The sequence below is a fragment of the Argiope bruennichi genome, chromosome 10 (assembly GCF_947563725.1).
Source record: "Argiope bruennichi chromosome 10, qqArgBrue1.1, whole genome shotgun sequence".
Classification (NCBI taxonomy): Eukaryota; Metazoa; Arthropoda; class Arachnida; order Araneae; family Araneidae; genus Argiope; species Argiope bruennichi.
The window spans coordinates 93,081,377-93,104,735 of record NC_079160.1 but is presented as its reverse complement, the minus strand read 5'-3'; the positions used below and the strand labels follow the sequence as shown (position 1 = coordinate 93,104,735).

The 23,359-nt window shown below is 29.0% G+C and overlaps 1 protein-coding gene across 1 annotated transcript in view; it reads left to right on the top strand.

Moving 5' to 3' along the window:
- The window catches only part of LOC129989193 (homeobox protein EMX2-like), a 57,533-nt gene extending 35,786 nt beyond the window's left edge, over nucleotides 1–21,747 (top strand). The window contains exons 2-3 of the mRNA XM_056097572.1: nucleotides 3,045–3,217; nucleotides 19,854–21,747. Coding sequence (XP_055953547.1) covers nucleotides 3,045–3,217; nucleotides 19,854–20,081 — 401 coding nt within the window. The 3' untranslated portion in view covers nucleotides 20,082–21,747. The remainder of the gene's footprint in view (nucleotides 1–3,044; nucleotides 3,218–19,853) is intronic.
- Nucleotides 21,748–23,359: the final 1,612 nt, after the last annotated feature.

Below are 23,359 nucleotides of genomic sequence, written 5' to 3'. Positions count from 1 at the left end.
AAAGTTACATTAAATTTTATATATTTCAAAAATCATAGATGCTGTTCTCAATTATATTACCAAATTTGATTATATTGTTAGGACTAATGTTTGCTATTAACTATATATTCGGTAACGATTTCAAAATCGGATAAACATAAGCATATCTTTGTTCAAGATACGGATATCTATTAATGTTTCTGCAGGCTTGTATCTTGCTGCATCCTCTGCATCCCTCCTGCATACTGATTGCCCTGCCATCTGTTGCGTGTATCAATAGACCGGGGCCTTTGTTTACCTCTCGGCAGATGACACCCCCTCCGCACCTGTTGACAACCTCTTAGTCCCGGGCATTATTAAGTCGCCATTAAATGGATAAACAGGTTCGGACGCAGAATCGTGACCCACTAATATGCTGCCTCTTTTGGCCGGCTTAAGATATACACTAGGGTGGGCGGAAAGATGGTCACAACGTATTAAAGAAACGAGATTCGTTTGAGAACGAATTTGAACATGAGAATGATGTTGAAACTTCTTATGTTTAAAGTTTTTTTTTTCGGATTGTAATTTTTTTAATCATTTATATGGTGTGTATAGAAAATAAGGGTAGAAAATTCACAACATTCGCATTGTGCATTTACACACTTACGTTCAATATGAGATGCGTTTAAGAATCGATTTGATTATCAGAATGATGCAAAAAAGGAAATGCATTTTTTTTTTTTTTTTTTTTTTTTTTTACGCGTTTAAGAGCGAATTTGATTATCAGAATGATGTAAAAAGAAAAAACGATTTTTTTAATTCATTTAAGAATGCATTTGATTATCAGAATGATGTAAAAAGAAAAAATGATTTTTTTTATTCATTTAAGAATGCATTTGATTATCAGAATGATATGAAGAAGAAAAAATGATTTTTTCCCCTTTGCAATAAATAAAGTGATTTTCTCTTTTCTTTCGGATTACAAATTTTCCAGGTAATCGCCGGAAAGAATATCAAATCAGAAAAAAAAAGTTATAATCGGTCAATGTAAAGGTAATTTTAAATAAATTTAAGAGATTGCCTACTTAATTCATAAATGAGTCCTGTAGTAAGTCGAAGTAGAAAGTCGAATTTCTCTAAGTTTTCTAGATTTCGATCGCAGTAACATGATATGTATAGAAAATGAGGCTTAAAAATTCGGAACATTTTCGAGAAATAAGATTTATTTAAGAACAAATTTGACTCTCAGAATAAGGTGAAAAGTGTAAAAGGATTTTTTTTAAATTTTTTTCAGGAATTTCATTATCAGAATTATGTGAAAAGGGAAGATAGTTTTACCTTCTTTGCCAAAAAAGTATTTTTATTTTCGGATTACAAGCTTTCCAAGTTATTGCTGGAAAATATATTCATTACCAAATCAGAAAAAAATATAATAAACCGGAAAAACAATCAAACCAATAAATGGAATATAGAAACATATGACTAAAGTTATCACTTAATCTATTAGATTTTTTTTCATCTTGTATGTCCTTATTTATTTAATGGCTGTATATTATATGACAACTTCAGTGGTATAGCAAGATGTGTGCTGGAGGATTATAGTTGCCTTGTATCCATTCAAGAAATGAGTCGAATGATTATAAAGCAATGTTTATATATTACATAGATACAGAATTTTATTAATAATTGGAGAGTGGTTAGTATCTATTGCACTTCTATACCTCTAAGAAGCGTAACATGCATCATCATTTATAACTAACTGTACTGCTATTGAATTTGTGTATCATAGAATATTATTACAATTATATCTAAACTGCTCCTCCTGCTCGATATTTGAAGGTCTTTCAAACATATTTTACAACCATGCTCTGAATAGGAATACTTTATTTCTAATTACTGAGTTCCTCCTCCAAACGGAACTATATAATATTAATACAAGGGCCTATTTGAACCATAGTAATTACTACTTCACTTCAACATTTGCGGTCAAATTACAATTGATGTTTTTCTGTGCAAAAGTCTGAACAGGAGTACTTTAATCTAATCACCGTATATATCCTACAATACAGAAAAGTTAGGAAAAGAAAGGAAAGGAAAAAAAAAAAAAAAAAAAGGGAAAGTTTTGGCCATGATAGTCACTATTCCTCATCACCTTTTGAGATCAGATGACAAATAATCTTTTTCTCAGTTGTTTCTGGACAACATTATTCTAACCACCAGATACATTTTACAAAACGGAGTTCTAAAATTTTCGAACAAAAATCTGGAATAGGTAGTCCTAATTATTTACAATTCTTATGATGAAGTCACAGTCAGCTGAGTAAAGGACATTTCGTTTTATGCTTTCTGCATGTTCCCAGAGTGACAGTCTAATATTTTAAGTGCCAGTCCAGAGTAAATCTAATCATGGGTTTATTCTACGTACGGAACTATATACTATCGTAACAAGGAACAATTTAGGCCATGATAGTCACCATTCCTCATCACCTTTTGCGATCAGATGACCAATAATCTTTTTCTCAGTTGTTGTCTGGACAACATTATTCTAACCACCAGATGCAGATGTAGATGCGGAGCTCTACAATTTTCAAACAAAAATATGGAACATGATAGTCATTAATTTTTTAAGGCTCTTATGAAGAAATTACAGTCAGCGGAGTAAAGGGCATTTCGTTTTATGCTTTCCGAAAGTCTCCAGAGGACCAATCTAATAATATGTCAGCCCAGAGTTAATCTAATCATTTGTTAATATAATCACCGAACTATATATTATTGTAATAAGGTAAAATTCGAGCCATGGTAGTCACCATTCCTCATCACCTTTTGCGATCAGATGACTAATAGTCTTTTTCTCAGTTTTTCTCTGGGCAACATTATTCTACCACCAGAGAACTACATAATTTTACAACAGTATTCTACCACCAGGACAACATTATTTTACATAACAGGGTTCTATAATTTTCGAATAAAAATCTGGAACATTTTTAGTCATGAATTCATTAAGTCATTAATTTTTTTTAAGACTCTTATGACGAAGTCACAGTCAGTAGAGTAAAAGGCATTTCGTTTTATGCTTTCCGCAGGTCCCCAGAGCGCAAGTTTCATCCTGCACCAGTTCCGCAAGCCGAAGCGGATCAGGACCGCTTTCTCGCCCTCGCAGCTGCTGACGCTGGAACACGCCTTCGAGAAGAACCACTACGTCGTCGGCACAGAAAGAAAGCAACTTGCCCAGTCCCTCAACCTCACCGAAACTCAGGTAATTATTTCATTTCACTCATTTTATGGGAATTCCACCAAAAATGCTGTCTCACAAATGACTCTATCTGGACCAGTCATCAAAGCTCAGCTTGTGGGAAAATATGTGAGAATGCTTTTATGATGTAGAGAATAAATGCAGCTGACTTGTTGTGAAAATGGATTGAATTTTAATAGTTTCAGTTTATTGGTTTTTAAAAAGAAGCATGTAGTTTTATATTTTGGAAATTTCTTAGCCTTCAGTAATTCAGTAAAAGCCTTCAACAAAAATTCTTAATTTTAAGCAAACACAAATTTCTTTATTGCTTAAAAAATGGCAGTACGTTTGGTTTCATTAAATGTTTCCATTAAGTCCCAAAAAAATCTGCTTTTTTCATATTAGAAATATTTTAATATTTTATCAGTTATTATTTGGTTTATATTTCAGTGGTCCTAAATGCTTTAATATGAAAATATTATGATTTTTTTTTTCAATTCAGTGTTACAATTAACGATTTTAACTTGATATTTAAAGAAAAATTTTCTAAAAATGTTATGAAAAATTATCTTTTGGTATATGAAAGCAGAATTCCTCATATTATTTTTAAAAAATTTTCATTATTTCCGATCAAAACTTTTTTCGGCGATATTATAGAGATAATTAGAGATTGGAAGGGAAATTGAAAAAAAAAAAATTAACATAATAACGAATTTATTTAATTTAGCTTTAATTTTTTATTACTATTGAAATATAAATGCACCAGTTTCAATTCTTAAAAATCATAAGTCTTTCGAAATTTTGTTGTGAAAATTAATTTTTAGCGAATAAGTTTCTGTCAATTTCTTTCTAGATTACCAAATTTGATAAACAGATTTGATATTTAAATTTTATAAACTGTAATTGGAAATTTAATATAGGTTTTATAATTTCGACAATCTGTAAATCTTAAAAATTATCGAAGTTCATTATTTTTTTTAAATTCTCGCTTTAAAATTTATGCTCATATGTATTAGCAAATATAATATCATACCTGCGCCATTTCAACAGCTATTTAAGAATAAAAGTGGAATTCTAATTCGGAAACTTTCTTTTTTCATTTGTGAACTTGATTCGTTTCAAGATCCTTTCGTTTCGTTTTTCGATTTCAAATTCCTTTCAAATTTTTATCACGCAGTAAATATTGATAATATAAATATTTATGTCCAACAAACTAGTCGTTAAATGCTTCCAGTTTAAAGAATAAAGCTAGAGGTTTATTTTTAGAACTTCCTAAGCTGATCTAGAAAATACATTGACTGTCGCAATCCATATGTGAAGACCAAGAAAAGAGAAACGCATTCAAAGATAAGACAAAGAGAGCCATACATCTTCATTTTACTTTAAAGATGTGTCACTTTTTCTCACTTGTACCTCATTTGTAAACCTGATTCACTTCAAAATCCTCCTCTTTTTTCTTTTTTATCACCACAAAATAGAGGAGACGTCTTCCTTTATTCGTACCGCCCATCGTGGTATTGCCAACAACTATCTCAACTTAAAAGCACACCCTTCTTTGCATTCTAATACTCCACTGGCAAGGCCAAAAATTCCATTTCAATTAAACCTGCTGGGAAATATCAGGGAAGTCTTCCTTTTGGTGAATTGCCGTCGCAATCTGGACACTTCTCACGTGGTGAGAATGTTCAGCTAACGAGGCCCTTATCACAAGTGAGATGATATTATCTGACTTATTTGAACGCTGGCCACAGATAGGTAAAAACAGACAAGGAACTTTTTTGCGCTATGTCTTATCAGCTTGAAGCAAGTCCGCCATGGCTTTTCGCGCCTTCCACTACACCGTCTGAATAAATAACTAGAAATGGACTCGTAATTCACAAAACTGGTATCTATTTGCTCCAGAAATACGGCAGATCGGTATTCTAAGTGTTAATAGCTAAAAGTAACGCTTCTGATGTAATAGGATCCTTTCAAACTCTTACTGCGGATTTGCCGGCTATCTGTCGATTTGTTGAATTCTGTTCTGTTTTTAGCATCGGATGCAATTTCTGTCGACAGATTTACTGCAAAATGGACTGCTATCTAGAGGTTGAAAACAGTTGGATAGCCCGCCTGTGTAAGATTTTTTTTTCTCTCTCTATGTTGTTTTTTTTTCCCTCTTTTTACCTCAATTATCTGGAGCGTGCGAAAATGTTAAATGTTCTCCCATTTTTTATGGCCTTATTTTTTTTTTGGTAGTTTGTTTTTGAATCACGTTAGTCTTCAGCCACCTTAATTAAGACTATGATAATTGAAGCAAAAGCATATGAATCACGGCGAGAATTTTCTCTGCTAAAACAAGTTATTTGAAGGTCTAGGAGCATGTGCTGCAGTGCGTTTCATTTTGTTTTCGCTTTTTTCCACGTTAATGCAGAATTCCAAATTTAATGCAGAATTCAAAACTTACTACAGAGTCTTGTACTATGAATCTTGAGAAATTCCATAATTTATTTCTCTAATCCGCTATTCTGTATTTCATCTTTGAAATCACAGTTTTGCATGTTCCATATATCTTGTCAATTAATGCATTGCAATCACCAGCATTATTTGCTACTTGTTTTCAACAATATGGCAATAATCGAGTACCTGTAGCATCAAAAGTTTTGTTGATGACCTATTTCTTTCAAAATCTCTGGGGCAGTTCTCTTGCGATTGCGACCTAGTGATTCCTTCTTATTTGCTTATTTATTATTTCTAATAAAATCATTACCATAAGAGCTCGTATCCAGGCACAGCAACCTCCAGTCCAACAAGAAAGAAAACAAACAGCTATGGTTTGCTATGGAACAAATCTGAAGATTCATCAAGCAGCAAACCACAACCATCGCAAAGCTATGCTGCTCCAGCTGTAAACTACTTCCAGATAGCTGAAAACAAATCGTCTACATCTCTGGAAACTACACCTATGAGCTATAAACATTTCAAGCTAGTGCTGGTTTCATATGGGCTGTAATTTTGTACTTGCTGCTATCAGATTTTAAATTTTTGTGGTTTGTTTAAGGATTTTGTACCAAATGTCATAATTTTAATATCCTTGGAGTATAAAATTATAATCAAAAGTATTCATATCAGAATACAAGTTCCAACTCAGCGAGAAAGAAAAGAAACCGTTACGTGTTGCTACTGAATTTGCTAAAGATTCTCCAAGCAGCGGATCATACCAATTTTACTTGTACTGCTGCAAATAGCAAGCTACTTCCATATTTCTAGAAATAATTTGTATACACTGCGGGGTGCTATAATTGCTGTGCTATAAACATTTCAAGCTAAGGCTTGGTTTGTATGGACTATCATTTTATGTTTGCTGCTATAAGATTTCTAATTCTTGTGGTTTACTTAAAACTTCTATAGAAAATGTCATTAAGTAGTTAACTTTAATAGCCTTGGAGTATAAAATTATAATGAAAATTATTCATATCCAAGAGCAGTAACTTCTTACCCAGCGAGGAAGGGGGGGGGCAGTTACGGATTGCTATTGGGCTTTACTTCAAGCAGCGGATCATACCAATTGAATCAGTAATAGAACTTGTATTCTGCAAGTAGAAAATTACTTCCATATTATTGGAAACAATTTGTATAAAATACTGTGGATTACATTGTTTTGCTTTAAAGGTTTCAAGCTAGTGCTCGTTTCATTTGGGTACAAATTTCATGATTGCTATATTATATGAATAGTTATTCCCATGAATAGATATTATGAATAGTTATTCCCATTCCTTGCGATTTTATTAAGGATGCAATCCCAGAAATGTATATATTGTGATTAATATTTTTACTCTCCTTAAAATATTAATTTGAAATGCTGGCATGCTATAATCTTGTTTGCATTCATCATTTACGAATCTGTTTCATAGATGATGAATGCAAGCAAATCGAAAGCTAAATGTAACAAAAGGCTGATAAAACTGCAATGTGACGTAAAAAAAAAAACGTTTTATCTTTTTATTAAGAGTAGATATTTTTCCGATTAGATAAAATTTATAAGTTTTTGAAAAATTTTAAATTTTTTTTTTTTTTTTTGCAGTTTCAGAAATTTCTACATCTTGATTATCATCTTTATAGCTCTATAAATAACTCCTGATGCTTTGAAAAGAATATCATAAAATAACCAGTCTGATTTATATTATACAATTGGAATGCTGTGAGAACTACTAAAAACCGCCTTTGTTAACTGCATTTTTAAAATTCAAATTGCAAAACATTTCAGATTAAGTTAAATTATTTCACTTACAAAATGCCGCGTGATATCTTTTTCACTTTTCTGTTTCGTCCTGTATGTTTTTGTTGGAACTTATAATATGATTCCACCGTTTAGACGTGCTTTCAATTCTTAAACAGGATTCGGTTTGAGTTGCGTGAAGAATTGAGCACATGATACTTCATTATAATAAAACCCAATCAGAACTGATATCTTTAACAGAAAATATCTAATCACGGAACGGAGTCGTTGAACTAAGTGATGTGGAAACTCATTCGAAAAATGAAAATTGGGCTGTACAAAAAAACACAGCAGATCAAGTGTTTAATCATCTGAGCCTCAGATTACCTGTTCCGATTCAATTTCGGTCACCTTGGTTGTTCAGATGGATTTCCGTCTCAAAGAAACGATAATCAGACTTTTATATTTGTCTTTTGATGTACAGGGGATTCAGAAGTCCAAAACAGCTTTAAAGATCAAAAAATATTAAACACATTAACGATAAAAAGATATTTTTCGTACATAAAGGATCGGAATGATACTGGATTTTTTACATAATAATGCATATGGATTATCTATCATCTGCAAATAGAGTGATTTGACATGAATTATATATAAAACAATCAAAAACTTTAAATCTAGACTTATGACATTTGATTCTCATCAATTTTTGTGTCATAGGTGTTCACTAAAACAATTTCTTTTTCAAAATTTTAATTAAATTTTCAATAAAAATTAAATCAAAATGTTTATATATTTTTATCAAAGACTTCGGAACATATTATTGCACAAAGTCATATTTTCGCAACTTCAAGATTGTAGAAGTTAATATTCCAGGGATATTAAATCTTCCGTAGAAGACACGCACACACACGCACACACACACACACACACACACACACACACACACACACACACACACACACACACACACACACACACACACATATATATATATATATATATATATATATATAAACTATTTTGTATATTATAGAAATGTAAGTTATAACAAGACAGTCAGATTCTAATTGCACCTGAGAGAATAAAACAATTGTCACCCGCAAAAAATATTAAATATGTAAAATAAAATAGAAGGTTTCCTCTTTTTATTCGTATGTTTTCCCCTTTTAATGCTTCTTTTCTTCCTTCCGATTTATTTCGATTTTTTTTTTTTGCTTCGTTTTATTTCATTGTTTCTGTTTTAGTTGTCTGGAAACTTCTGTATTTGGTTGTATAAATATTCTTTTTCAATTAAGTTATAATTTATTAGCAGTATAGTTTACAATTTAAACAAGTAGATGATTCTATATTTGGCAGAACTATTCTTAAGATTAGACCACGAACAATGTAATAAATATCAAATGATCAATCTGTCGTTCCTCGTACAACACTGTCAAATGAGAAACCTCATTTTTTCTTTCTTTTTCACAGCAATAAATAACTTTGTGTGTTTGTATTTTATGTTATTAGAAATGGTGTTTATTGCTGTGAAAACTGTTGTTCCTCATCTAACTGAGCTGCTAAATGGAAGGCATTACAACCATTAAGATTGCTCATATAAGATATTTCTGTCATTCTCAGATTATTGTTGTGAGATCTGTCAAACTCATCTGACAACTATGCTTCTGAAATTTGGATGACAAATTGAAAATTAATGAGTCTCTATTTTGAATGTAACGTATCCTATGCCAGCTTTGACAACTACAAAAACATTCTGTAGTTCAAATTGTAAATTATAGTGCTTTTAATTTCCGAATTTTGAAATAAGAAATTCTGGTTTCATTCTTATTCTTGCAATGCCAATAGGATCGCTCTCAGTCCATTCGCTCACGATTCACTGATTTTTTTTAAAAAAAAGTTTCACCGAGCTTCATCGCTAAATCTAAAATTTTGACTGAATTTGGATCTTTTAAAATGCAATCAATGATTCATGAGATTCAAGTAAGAGAACGAATTGCATGTCCAGTGACAAAGTGCTTGAGTATTAATCTGTTTTAAATCTGTAGATTAAAGATCTGGACAAAATTTCAATCATCTTGAAACAGAGATTTTGACGAGGAAATTGATAAGTACTTTTCGAATAATAAGAAGATAAAATCTTCCGGTTTACGATTCTATTCAGATACGATGATCTGGTGGTAAATTTATTTTCAACACCCGATTCCATCGTAGAATCTCTTTGCATGTATTTCGGCTTTATGTTAAATTTGTCTTCAGTGGTTGAACGGCCTCTTATTATGGTATCGAGATTATCGACATGGAGATGCTGGCTAAGGTTTTGTCTTTGTTATTTAACCGTAGCACAAAGTTGTAGGGGTCATATAAAAATTATTTTTTCCAAATGGAATGTAAATATAATAATAAATATTAGTCCTCGAATCATACCACCGCTTTTATGACGACAAGAAATGTAGCACAATTTAATCCTCGATTCAGACAATCAATACTTATGACAACAACATAAGATATATAAAGCTTTATACTAAAACATAATGTATAATTGTATCTTTGTTTTCAGTTCACTCAATAAAAATGGAAGGATCTGAAGTATTTCATTCAAATAGAGACAAATTCGAAATATTCTTTTATTCCAAAATAACAACAAAAAGCTATTGAAATTTATCTCGTCATTTTAATTAATTTAGTAAATGTTGTTTTTACTTTTATTAGAACTCTTTTCTTATCTTGAATTGACTCAATTATTTTTTGTTCTATAAGAAGAGATGATAGTTTCTTATTGTATGGAGTATATGATAGGGAATAATTTTGAATTTTTGAATTGATATTTTTTTTTAATTAATGAAAATAATTTATGTTGATTGGAACTATTTTCTTAATTTGAATTGACTAACTTATTTTTTTTCCTGCTTTAAGGAGAGAGGGCGCATACTGTTAAGTATAAGAACGAGAATCCTTTTTTCATATTGAATTGATTCCTTTATTATGAATCAATATAAGTGAATTTTATTTTTAATGAAAGGGAATTGTATTTAAAGATAATACAATTTAGGTTAGAAATAAGCTAGAAATAAACATTTGCTTAACTTACCCATGCAGAATTATTTTGAAATACGCCTAAACAAAATGTATTTTTTAAACGTTTTGACAAGGCCATATAAAACAACTTAATTTATTTCAAAATAAAATAAACTTGGTAAGTAATAATAATAATTTTGAAAAATTATTTGAAATAAATAATATTTCAAATAATTAATCAAATCCACTTATATTGATGAAGTTATATTCACTTATTTTATTTAAGTATTTCTCGACTGGAAAAAAAGACAATTACTATGAAGTATGCGAAAGGAGTGATTTCTTATAAATGATATGCGTATTATAATTGTTTATTATATTATACTATTATATCACATTGTATACTATTTACAATATATTCTTACTAATTATATTTATTTTAATTACATTTTTAATTGACATATTTATTTTTTATACTATAAGAAAAGAGGCAATTTCTTATCCTATTATACGAAAGAAATGCAATACTTATGTTGTTACATCTTAGTTTGAATTAATTCACTTAATGAGGATTGATAAAAGTGAATTATGTCTTCTTTCGGGGGGATTTTATTCACATTTTTAATTCTTTTGTTCCACTGACCGACATTAATAATTATTTTGAAAGCGATGAATCGAATTTCTGAAGTCTTTCAGATACCGAAGATATGCTTAAAAAGTGCATTTCCATTCTACGTCAAATTAAATGCAACTGGAAATACTATACTGACTTTAGATAAAGGCCTGGAATGTGACAAACGATAACGCAGAATTAGCAATTTGGCGGCAAGATAGCATACGATTTCATCGAGATAAAGCTTGGTTATTTTATTTTGAAATAAATTAGATTGTTTTATCTGGCCTTGTCAAAGTGTTTTCAAACAACGGCGTTTTGTTTAGGGGAATTTCGAAATAATTATGCATGGTTAAGTTAAGCATGTGTTTATATTTAATCTAAAAATAATAGTTCTTTTTTTTAATTATATATTTCCCTTATGTATATGATATTCTGATTTAACATTTTTTTTTCTAATTGAAGCTATTTTTTTAAGATTAGTCAAATATGTCGAATTATAATAATTAATTTAATAAATTAATAAAGATATTAAATTCAATTAAACTAACACTATGTATTTTTATGCTTTCAGTTTATAAAAGATTATTTAACTTTGTTGCAGTATCTAAGAATGAAAGACATGATTGTTTGCTTTCTGATTTATTTTATTTCGATTTTTTTAAAGAAAGAATCTATTTTAAATTTCCATAACATTTATTCAATGAAAAACCTCAAATAACAACCGCTAGAGCGGGAATAGTCACCTAATTTCAGATGTTTAGTCCTTTCTATAAAATAAGAAGAAACAAGGCAATATCATTTATAATAATATTCAAAAAGGAATTGAAAAATATTATCTAAAAATATCCTTAGTATTAATGTCAAATATATCCTTATTATTAATTTATATCAAAAATTGACTTTCAATTAATAAAATGTGTAATTGGAAGCTTTATTAAAAGAATAATCCTCAGTATTCTTTTCTTGACAGTGTCTGACTCTTCCAAGTTTAAGCATGTAAGCATGTTACATGTAACATGTAACTTGTTAAGCATGTAATTGGGAGTATTATGAAAAGAGTCATCTTAAGCATTCTCCTTTCGATTTCACTGATATTTTCAGGCATTGATTGTTAAAGAAAATTCAACTTAAGTTAATGAAGGATGTAATTGGGATTATAGTCAAAAACATTAATGGGGTTATTTGACTATATAGAATACTTCCAGGTATCGAATAAAATTTGAGTCATAAAGAACGTAATTGAGAGATAAGCTTGAGTATTTTCTATTGCCTGTCTCTAATGCTTCCAAATATAGTACTTTGGAATTTGTTGTAAAATTAACATATTCGAATGCGTATATTAGAAAGATGCCTCTTTCCGTGGATCGATTCGATTCAAAATTTAATAATGGTCTATAATTTGTGGATAACGATCGTGTAACGATAACTAAAATTCATGCAACCAAATTTCATGTTTTTGAATTAGTACTTTCGCTGACACATAGACATACCGATGCACAATTGATAAAGAAAATGAATTAGATATAAAATTTGATATTTATTTACTGCTAATATAAACATATATTTTGTCTGTCTAATCTTTACGTTTTTGTGTTTTCGTGTTCATTTGCACTCGTGTGGACTAATAAATTTCCTTTCGGTAGTATGTTGCTTGATTTGTGTTCATAAAACGACCATCAAAAAAGATAATTTTAAAAACACTTTCTTCGGGCATAAAGTCTAAAACATGAAAAATCATCAAAATTTCAATGAATTTTCAATAATTAAAATGTTTTTTATTCGTTTGGACCTAAATAAAAATCACCATTAAATTATTCTACCAGTCAGACCCTAATAATTATCATTATCAGTACTAGTTGGACCCTGATAATTTTCATTATCAGTACTAGTCGGATCCTGATAATTTTCATTATCAGTACCAGTTAGACCCTGATAATTATCATTATCAGTACTAGTCAGACCTTTATAATTATCATTATCAGTACTAGTCGGACCCTGATAATTTTCATTATCAGTACCAGTTAGACCCTGATAATTATCATTATCAGTACTATTCAGACCTTGATAATTATCATTATCAGTACTAGTCGGACCCTGATAATTTTCATTATCAGTACCAGTTAGACCCTGATAATTATCATTATCAGTACCAGTCATAACTAGTCATGTTTGGGAACATCATAAGCATGACGTTGTAATAGTCATATTTTACATCAGAAATAATGAAGATGATTAAAATTAATCAAAATACTGTATTAAATTATATTTAATTAATGATAAATTAACCCTTCATTTGTTTTATTTTTTGATGTGACTATATGTTTCCGGGGTGTTTAGAATTTATTTTTCCTTGGAGGAATCGAAGGAATTTTTTTGCAAAAAACATCTACGATGATATGATCTAATATAATCATTTGCTTTCAACCATCATAAGATGACTAAAAAATATTATATTGGGAAGGAATTGAAAATGTTGTACGTGAGAAATCTCTGAGATACTGTTGCCTAAGAGAATCGTTTGTCTTACTGTTACCGTACGTTGAGTGAAAGGGAAAAAAAAAGTTCTTCCTTATTAAAATCCAAGGACTTATCCGTACCTGATACGAAATCATGTCTTTCGATGATGAAATTCACTTGAATATATTTGCCGTTTACCTTAAATAGATAATTCATATCTCTACACCACACTGCTTACAGTAAACAAGCATTTCCATTTGCTTGACTCATAAAACTCCAAACACGCTATTAGTCAAGTAGGTCTGCTTTTAAGAGTATGACTGCCATTTTGTTGCCAGATGTTTTCTAAATAAATAACTGCGAGCATAGAATCGTCTGCAGGCAAGGAAAGAGGGTCTCGGAAAAAATTGCATCAAACTCACACATCACGATCGGTTTTAAAGAGAGTTACTAAACGGATAGTTTGTTTGCTAAAGATTTGAATCTAATAACCTGCAATAATCTATTTACAATATTTTTGAACCATTCAAATTTTTCCTTGAAATTTCTCCGAAAAAATTACTACTAATTATTATTTTTTAATTTTCTTCTACCTTTGCAGTTCATTGTTTGTTCTTAGTATTTCATTTGATTTTTTCCAACTTATTTGAGCAAACATTAACATATTGTTATATTTTTAATTTGTTGCATATTATATTATTTGTTGTTATTTATAGAAACAGTTTGTTTTAGAAATATTTTAGTTTGGCACAACATTTCCTAAAAGAAGATTTTTTTTTATTAAAATATTACTAAAATTTATATATATTTGAAGAAAATCTAGTAGAATTTTAAGAGTTAAAAAAGAACTTTTATAAAATTTTAAAGGAAAAAAATCTAGTAGAATTTTAAGAGTTAAAAAAGAACGGTTATAAAATTTTAAGGGAAAAAAATCTAGTAGAATTTTAAGAGTTGAAAAAGAACAGTTATAAAATTGAAGAAAAAAAAAAGAAAAGAAAAACATAATATAAACTGATCTGATCAGTTTATATTGTGTTTTTAAGATTTATGATCAAATAATATCAAATTTCAGAAGCAAGATAGAAAGAAGAAATGATTTATAAGAAATATTAAATAGAACATAAAATCTAATATTTTTTCACAAATATATTTACTATTTTATTGATGAAAAATCATGGTATGTTAGATAATAGCTAAGTCATTTTTAAAGTTGAAAGTTTATCAGCATATTCGGCCCAGCCATACCAAATCGGGATTTTGCTCAAAACCGATTAAACAAGCAATCTGTATGCTGAAATATTATAAAAAATTTACATAGATAATTATTAACTAACAGATATATTATTTTGCATTCTTAAAAATATTCAAGCAAACATTTAAAATTCATGACATATTGTAATTAAAAGAAATTAGCATCTTCAGTATGGTACTTTATTTTCTTTTCGACCTATAAACACATTTTTTTCTGCTACCTCGAGGTAATATTAGGTAGCAGCTGTCTACGAAGTAACTCCAAATGATATTCATCCAATACCGAATTATCATTAGTCATTAGATATGCATTCAACAACAAAAAATTCTTTGCATTGCCTTTCTCTCTATCTAAAACTTGTTTTAGTCTAAGGGTTAAAATGCGTCAAATGAAAAAAAAAAATGTGTGAAGTGCATTTACGAGATGTATAATATACTCCATCTTATAAAAGAAAAAAAGAAATGTTTAACATATGTTCTTTATTTTAAAAAATGTTTTTTTTTTTTTTCAATTTTACAACCATTCTTTTTTAACTCTTAAAATTCTGCTAGATATTTTTCCCTTAAAATTTTATAACCGTTCTTCTTTTAACTCTTAAAATTCTACTAGATTTTCTTCAAATTAATTTAATTTGACTATTTTTTTATTATTTTGTCACTTTCCATTCTTATATGTTAGCAAATAAATAATAAAATAGTAAAAAGGAACAAAAACGTTTCAGAAAGAATTTTTCTAACATGCGCTACAAACTGTTTATAGGAACTCTGGATGGAACTATTTCTATTTGAAGGGGAAGGGGAGGAGAGACGGGTAACATTTCTAATATATTTCAAACCTCCCACTTTTTTTATCTATAAGTATAATGGGTTATGTTAAATATAATGGATTATATTAAGGAAAAGTAGAAAGGTTAAGTTAATAAAATTCAGTTCACCAAATCTTTGAAAATATCTGAGTATATTTTATAGTGTTAAATTTAAATTTTCATACTCTAAAGATGGTACATTGTTCATTTACTTAACATCGTAACTATAATGATACTCTGTTAGGTTCACAGATATTCATGAGGATAAAGTATATTCTGGTCGACCCCCCCCCCCTTTTTTTCCCACCAAGACCTCCTCATTTTCCCATTATCGTCTCCCTCAGAGTGGTTTCACTATTCTTATGCTAATAGGCCACTTCCGTCTGTTGGAAAGTCAGTCTCCAAATGATGAACGATGCAACACTGGGAAGACAGTACTCCCCCATCCAGTGAATTGCAGGAAGTGCGGATGGATATTTACTTCAGGTGAATTTGGGAGAAAAATTCTGAAGTCTAAAGGTTTTACTTAGACTTTATCTTACTAGAAATTTTGATAGATCGTATTTCTTCATTTAGCACAAATCAAAACCCGAGAATTTAAAATACAAATAATATTCTCCTGATTTTGGAAAGAATGGAAAATATTTGGAGTATAAATAAATTGCTTTTATTCGAGAGAATTATTCAATTCCAATGCTTTTTTTATTTTATTATATTTTCTAGCGAACTTCCGTTTCGTATTATAAAAATGCATATTAATAATTAATTTATTTGCATATTCATATAAATATCGTTTTCAGCGATTTTATTATATTATACAACTGAATTTTCAAATTATATAATTACGTTGTTCTTTAATAATGAATTTACTTTATGAGAAAATTTATAATTCATTTGATTTTGAAAAATCTTGATTTCTATCCATAACTGGCTTTGATGGTTGAATTAGTTTATTTACATTTAGATCATTAAGTTTCTAAATTCAACCATGAATAATTGAAAAGAAAAAAAAAGATGTAATTCATTCACAATGAAACTTCTACATAAATAAAAAAATATATAATTGTTAATTTCACTTTTAATTGTAACTATTTTTAACAATTTTTTGTTTGTTTAAGTTTTGTAGAAATGAAAAGCTGCCTAAATTATAAGTGAGCAAATCTAACGAAATGTAATAAACTATAAAATATTATATTAATAAAATTTTAATTTAATTCACTACCTTTAAAATGTATTTTTAAAAAAGAAAAATTATATATAATAAAATATTTTATGAACAAGGATTTATTTATTTCCCTGCTTCACTCGAAGAAATTATTTTGGTTTTCAACAATTTAAAATTGGATTTCCATATTTAATAATACAATAAAAAAACCAACCCCTCATAATTTAACATTTACAAATTTATTGTATCGTATCTCAGATTTATCGTAAAATGCCCTTTTTTAGCAAAGTCCCGAGTTCTTTTTTTTATCAACAAATATAGTAAGCTATATTTTCAACAGAGGTAACAGAGATCCCACACCCATTTCCTGATTGAAACTGAGAATAAGCTACTGCTGCCATTTCTTAACCTATATCTTTAAATTCAAATTGAATCCACTTTACAAGATAAAAAAATTTACACTGTTCAAAACTACACCTGCGTATTCTTTCTTTCCCCCTTCAACAATCTGCGGGTACCATATGGCGAAGGAAAGGAAATAGGCAGGTGTGACTTGACTAATGTGTGGTGTTACGCTCCATTGAAAACTGTTATCCCGATATTAGGGTTCATTATGGTTCTGTCGAGGATGTGCTTAACACTTTGTGCCTTACTTGTAGCCTATTGTTTAGGTAATTTGGCGGGAAGGGAATATATCCCGAGGGAATACGAAGAACCATAACGGAAAAGAAAAGATTTGTTAAAGTTTTTACTTTATCGACTAGCGACATTTAAATGTTCTGAATTTTTGTGCAAATTAATTTATAAAAGCATTCTCCTTTCGCAATGGTATTATTTTCTAATATTTTTTTTAAAAATTGTTTATGCACATTATGAGCATTATTTTGTCATCTGAATAACAGGTTTGTTCAAAACTCAATATGGATTTTAGAAAAATTTTTAAAATTATATTGGGTTAAATATCGTTTATTCGTTTGTTTGGGTTTAATAATATTTTTTAGTCATGGTTATATTCTTGGTATTGTTTTCTATTATTTTTTTTTAAAAATCGTCTTTGCACATTATGGGTATTATTTTATCATCTGAATAACAGATTTTCTCAAAACTCAATATGGTTTTTAGAAAAGTTGTTAAAATTATATTGGGTTAAATATCGTTTATTCGTTTGTTTGGGCTTAATAATATTTTTTAGTCATGGTTATATTCTTGATATTATTTTTTATTATTTTTTTTAAATCGTCTATGCCCATTATGGATATTATTTTGTCATCTAAATAACAGATTTTCTCAAAACTCAATATGGTTTTTAGAAAAGTTGTTAAAATTATATTGGATTAACTATCGTTTATTCATTTGTTTGGGCTTAATAATATTTTTTAGTCATAGTTATATTCTTGGTATTGTTTTTTTTTTAATCGTCTATGCACATTATGGATATAATTTTGTCATCTAAATAACAGATTTTGCTCAAAACTCAATAAGGTTTTTAGAAAATTTGTTAAAATTATATTGGGTTAAATATCATTATTAGTTTGTTTGTGCTTAATAATATTTGTTAGTCATGGTTATATTCTTGGTATTATTTTCTATTATTTTTTTAAAAATCGTCTTTGCACATTATGGATATAATTTTGTCATCTAAATAACAGATTTTGCTCAAAACTCAATAAGGTTTTTAGAAAATTTGTTAAAATTATATTGGGTTAAATATCATTATTAGTTTGTTTGTGCTTAATAATATTTGTTATTCATGGTTATATTCTTGGTATTGTTTTCTATTATTTTTTAAAAATCGCCTATGCACATTATGGGCATTATTTTGTCATCTGAATAACAGATTTTGCTCAAAACTCAATATGGTTTTTAGAAAATTTGTTAAAATTATATTGGATTAAATATTGTTTATTCGTTTGTTTGTGCTGAATAATATTTGTTAGTCATGGTTATATTCTTGGTATTGTTTTCTATTATTTTTTAAAAATCGTCTATGCACATTATGGGTATTATTTTGTCATCTGAATAACGATCTATTCAAAACTCAATATGAATTTTAGGAGATGTGTTACAGTTGCATTCCGTTTAATATTGTTTAATAATATTTATTAGTTGTAGTTATATTCTTGAATTGGTACTGCTTTCTATTATTTTTAAAAAATCGTCTATGCATATTATGGGCATTATTTTGTCATCTGAATAACAGATTCGCTCCAAACTTAATATGGTTTTTAGAAAATTTGTTAAAATTAAATTGGGTTTAATTTCGTTCATTTATTTATTTGGATTTAATAATATTTATCAGTTATGGTTATATTATTGCATTTTTTTTTATTTTGTAAAGTATGGTATTAGTATTTTCAAGTTTAATTTTAAAATCTCTTACTCATAACTTGATACATTTTATATTATTTATGTCCCCAAGTTTGTTTTTACAAGCTGTAAGTTGATCTGTCAATCTTTTTATGCTGCATCTAAAATCATAAAGTGTGTTATATCTCGACTTTTTTCACTGTAAATTTTGGAAAAAAAATAATAAAAATGAAAAAAAAAAATTAAATCTGCTATCGCAAATTTCAAATTTTCGTGTGCGAGCATTATCGTTTTTTTTGTCACTATTTGTCTTAATTAATTTAAGTCGTTAACCAGTTTTAAACCGGTTTGAAACAATCACGTAACTCTTAGACACCGCATACGTCGATATTTAGAAAAACGAAGGTTTTTTTTTCATCTCAAAATATTTCAAGCTCCAATTTATTTATTTTTTTTTCCCAGCTAGAAAAATCACGTGTTTTAAGGCTTCAGAAACTCAAACCAAAACAACATCATGTTCTCACATGATAAAATTTTTTTTGATTTATTTATTACTAAAACATTGGTTATTAATTTCCATTTTTTTTTTTTTTTTTTTTTTTTTACATTTAGACATTTCAAAAGACGCAGACCATTTTAAAAAAGAAAAAGAATCGCTTTATTGTTCACTGTATGCAAAGAGATCGAATTAAATAAAAAAAAAATGACACAATTTTACTTTATTGTAATGTTGCCAAGATTTACTATAATATTTCATTTAAAATCATCAGATACTAAATTTATAAATTTTCTACTAAACTTACAAAACATATTTTAATTGCCGATTTCTTTCTTTGTTTCAGGTGAAGGTATGGTTTCAAAATAGACGAACTAAGCACAAAAGACAAAAGCAGGAAGAAGAGCAACAATCCAGGCCTTCTGATGGACAGTCCAGCGGCAAAGGAGAATCGAACGATGACCATCCATCCTCAGTGTCTCCTGTTATAGAAGAATCAGATGAATCCATGTGCGAAGACGAAGACGAGTGTGACGAATCCGCATACGATGAAGCGAATGACCAACATACGTGATAGGCACAAATCGTCATAAGGTATCCTCAAATTGTGTCTGCTATACAGTAATGTCGATCTTTTGGATGATGGACGCCAAAGAGTCGCATGACGATTTGTTGCAGAATTCTTGTCAATTCATCCCTGCATTTCCCATTGCAAGCATTGTTTATTTTTCATCATGAAATAGTTATTATTCGCTTTCATTGTTGTGCGTAAAAGCACATCTTCGCAGTTTTGGGACAAAACGTAGCAAAGTGTTTTTGGCAAACACAAGTTGCTCCCTGAATTTGATAACCAATATTGCATATCCAGAAATATGAACTAAAGTATCTGAAAGCATTCACTGGAGATGGAATAAAAATGTTTTTAGAATGGAAAGATCTGAGAACAATGTTTAAAAATTGAAACGCAATTTTAAAAAGATGTGGGATGAAAAGTTATACAGTTTCTGAGTGTGATTGAAAAATTGTTTATTATAGTCGCCTCTGTTTTGTAAGTCTCTGCATAGCGAAAGTTATTAAAAAGGAATATTCGAATAAAGTTTATTTATGCATAAATGAGCTTTGTTACTAATAAAATTTCCCATTTCAGTTTAATTTATTCAAAAATCTAAATTTACGTTCCTTTCATTCAAATTGTTTGAAATAAATCAGACTTGAATTCCAAATTTTATTGAACTTTCGAATTAATTATTTGACCTCTAAAAAACAAATGAATAAATCTTCAGCCGTTGAAAAAAAAAATCACAAAATATATTTTTTCCCCAAAATTATAATTCGAATAAGTAAAATATAAAAAAATAAAATAATCAGAACAGTCAGAAAATAAATTTAATAAGAACAATAAATATTATTCCATGATGAATTTCAATTTCATGAACTTTTGAATTTCAAAATCTTACGTTGTATGGTAGAAATATTTTCAAACCAAATAAATATTTTTTGCCAAATATGGTAACTATTTAAAAAATGAGTTGCAATTTTTGGAACTTAAATTTCGCAGTCATTGAAATCAATATATGTAACAGCGAATTAAAAAGTTTTTAGATATTTATTATACTACGTCTTATTAGAAAAAAGTGTTTAATTTTTTGCATCATTTGATGAAAATATTTATTTACATTTTTTAAAGATCGTTTTCATCTGATAAAAAAGTGATAGGCGATGGTTGTCACAAATTTGACTTTAATATTGGTAACATGAAAAAAAAAAAAAAAAAGATGAATCGACTACCTCATTGTACTAACTAATTATCGGACGATTGTAGATATCATTGAAATATCAATATAAAAGGATATCTGTACATATTTTTATGAAAAAACGAAAAAACTTCATTGAATAACTGTTATCCAAATCTGTTCTTTGCTAAAAAGCAGAACAACTCCAGTTAAATAAGGCTTTGTTTTTAGCACAGAGCTTAATCGTTTTTGCAGTTAAAATGAATGATTTTCCAATATTTTCACAATTTCGCAGTGATTATAGTGTACCAAAACAAAATAGTTGGTAACACTTCTGATAGAGTGTTAGATGCCACCTGAATGACGAATGTCATGGACTATCATTTTATGAACTAATCGATGGTTAGATAACTCTGAGTAATTACTTTATGCCGTGTACAGCACACTTTTGCAGCTGATTGTACATTTTCTGTGGTAATGCTGATAATAAAAATATATGAATTGCCATTATGTGTCTTTGTTTCTTTCTCCCGATATGCGTTTTCACAGAAATGTTGCAAACATGTTGCAGAAGCACTGCGATTGCGAGAAGTTGTCAATTGCAATCTAGAACTAATTGCAAATTGATTATATGTTTACTTTAGCTACTTCCATTACAGAATGATATTAAACATTCTTCCGTGATTGAGGGAATTATAAAACTGCAAATTGCTTTTATTTCTGGATAATATATGAAATAAATTTCAGTTTAAAATGCTAAAATGAGTTCCACATTAAGTGAAGTTCTATTTTATTATGCTTTCACAATGACAAAATTGTGGCTAGAAGGAGAAGTTGCCAATTGCAATATGAAACTAATGGCAAATTGATTATATGTTTATTTTAGCTACTCCCAATTAAGTGGTTACTATTAAACACATTCTTCTGTGATTAAGGGAATTATAAAACTGCAATTGCTTTTATTTCTGGATAATATATGAAATAAATTTCAGTTTAAAATGCTGAAATGAGTTCCACATTAAGTAGAATTGTTTTACGAAATTAATCAATTTAACTTTTGACAGAATAATATATCAACACTTGCATATAAATAGACTTTTTATCTGTAAATATTTTTCAGTAACGATAGATGAATAAAAAATTAGTTGACTTTTGATTTAAAAAAAGTTCTTTTATAATAAGTGTTTACAAAGAGAAATAATCAAGTTTATTAATTTTTAAATGGAAAGTTTTGCTTTAGATTGTTTTATTTATCATAATGTGTGACATTTTTCAAGTTAATCATTATAAAACGTTTGAACAACAGGCGTTCTGGCCTAGGGGTAGTGCGTCTTCCCCGTGATCTAGGCGTTCCGGGTTCGAGCCCTATTTTGGGCATGTTCTCTCTGTGAGATGCATGAATGAGCCCCCCTGTAAAAAGGGGTTGTGCAAGCGAGTGTGTGTGTGCTATCTTCATTTGAGTTAGAAGTTAGACTTCTGCCCTCGAGTGCTCAGAAGCTACAGCGCAAAAATTTGGCTTAAAAAATAGTCACACGACAAAAAAAAAAAAAAAAAACATTTGAGTTTATTGAATTTTTTAAAAAATGCATTAGAAATGCATCTGTTATATGAGAAAAAATAGTGCAATCTATTTTATGTACCGGGTGGTTATGTACAGGTAAATTTGCAGAATTATCTCTTTCCATCTAATTAGAATAAGGACTAATTAGGAGTGTAATTGGTTTAAAATTGGTAATTGATAAGAATCTATATTTTAGATGATAAAACCAATGTGCCAAATTTTATATGTCTAGATCATTACTATTATTATTATTATTTGTAGTTATAGAATTCCTCGGACTCAAAATTCTGAACGAATTTCGCACAAAATTTTGTAGAAATCTACTTGTTACCAAATTTCATCCCTCTAATTCCAAGCATTTTTGAGATCGTATTTACAGACAGACAGACCTACTTTCAAAATTATGTTGTTCGGAATCAGGAAGATTTGAGTTTCATCAAAATCTCGAGTTTGAATTTTGTAACGATTATAATACTTCCTCTATACCTCGTATATTAGAAAGTAACAAATGAATAGATCTACTGACAGATAATAAAATATGATTTGACCATTGTCTCA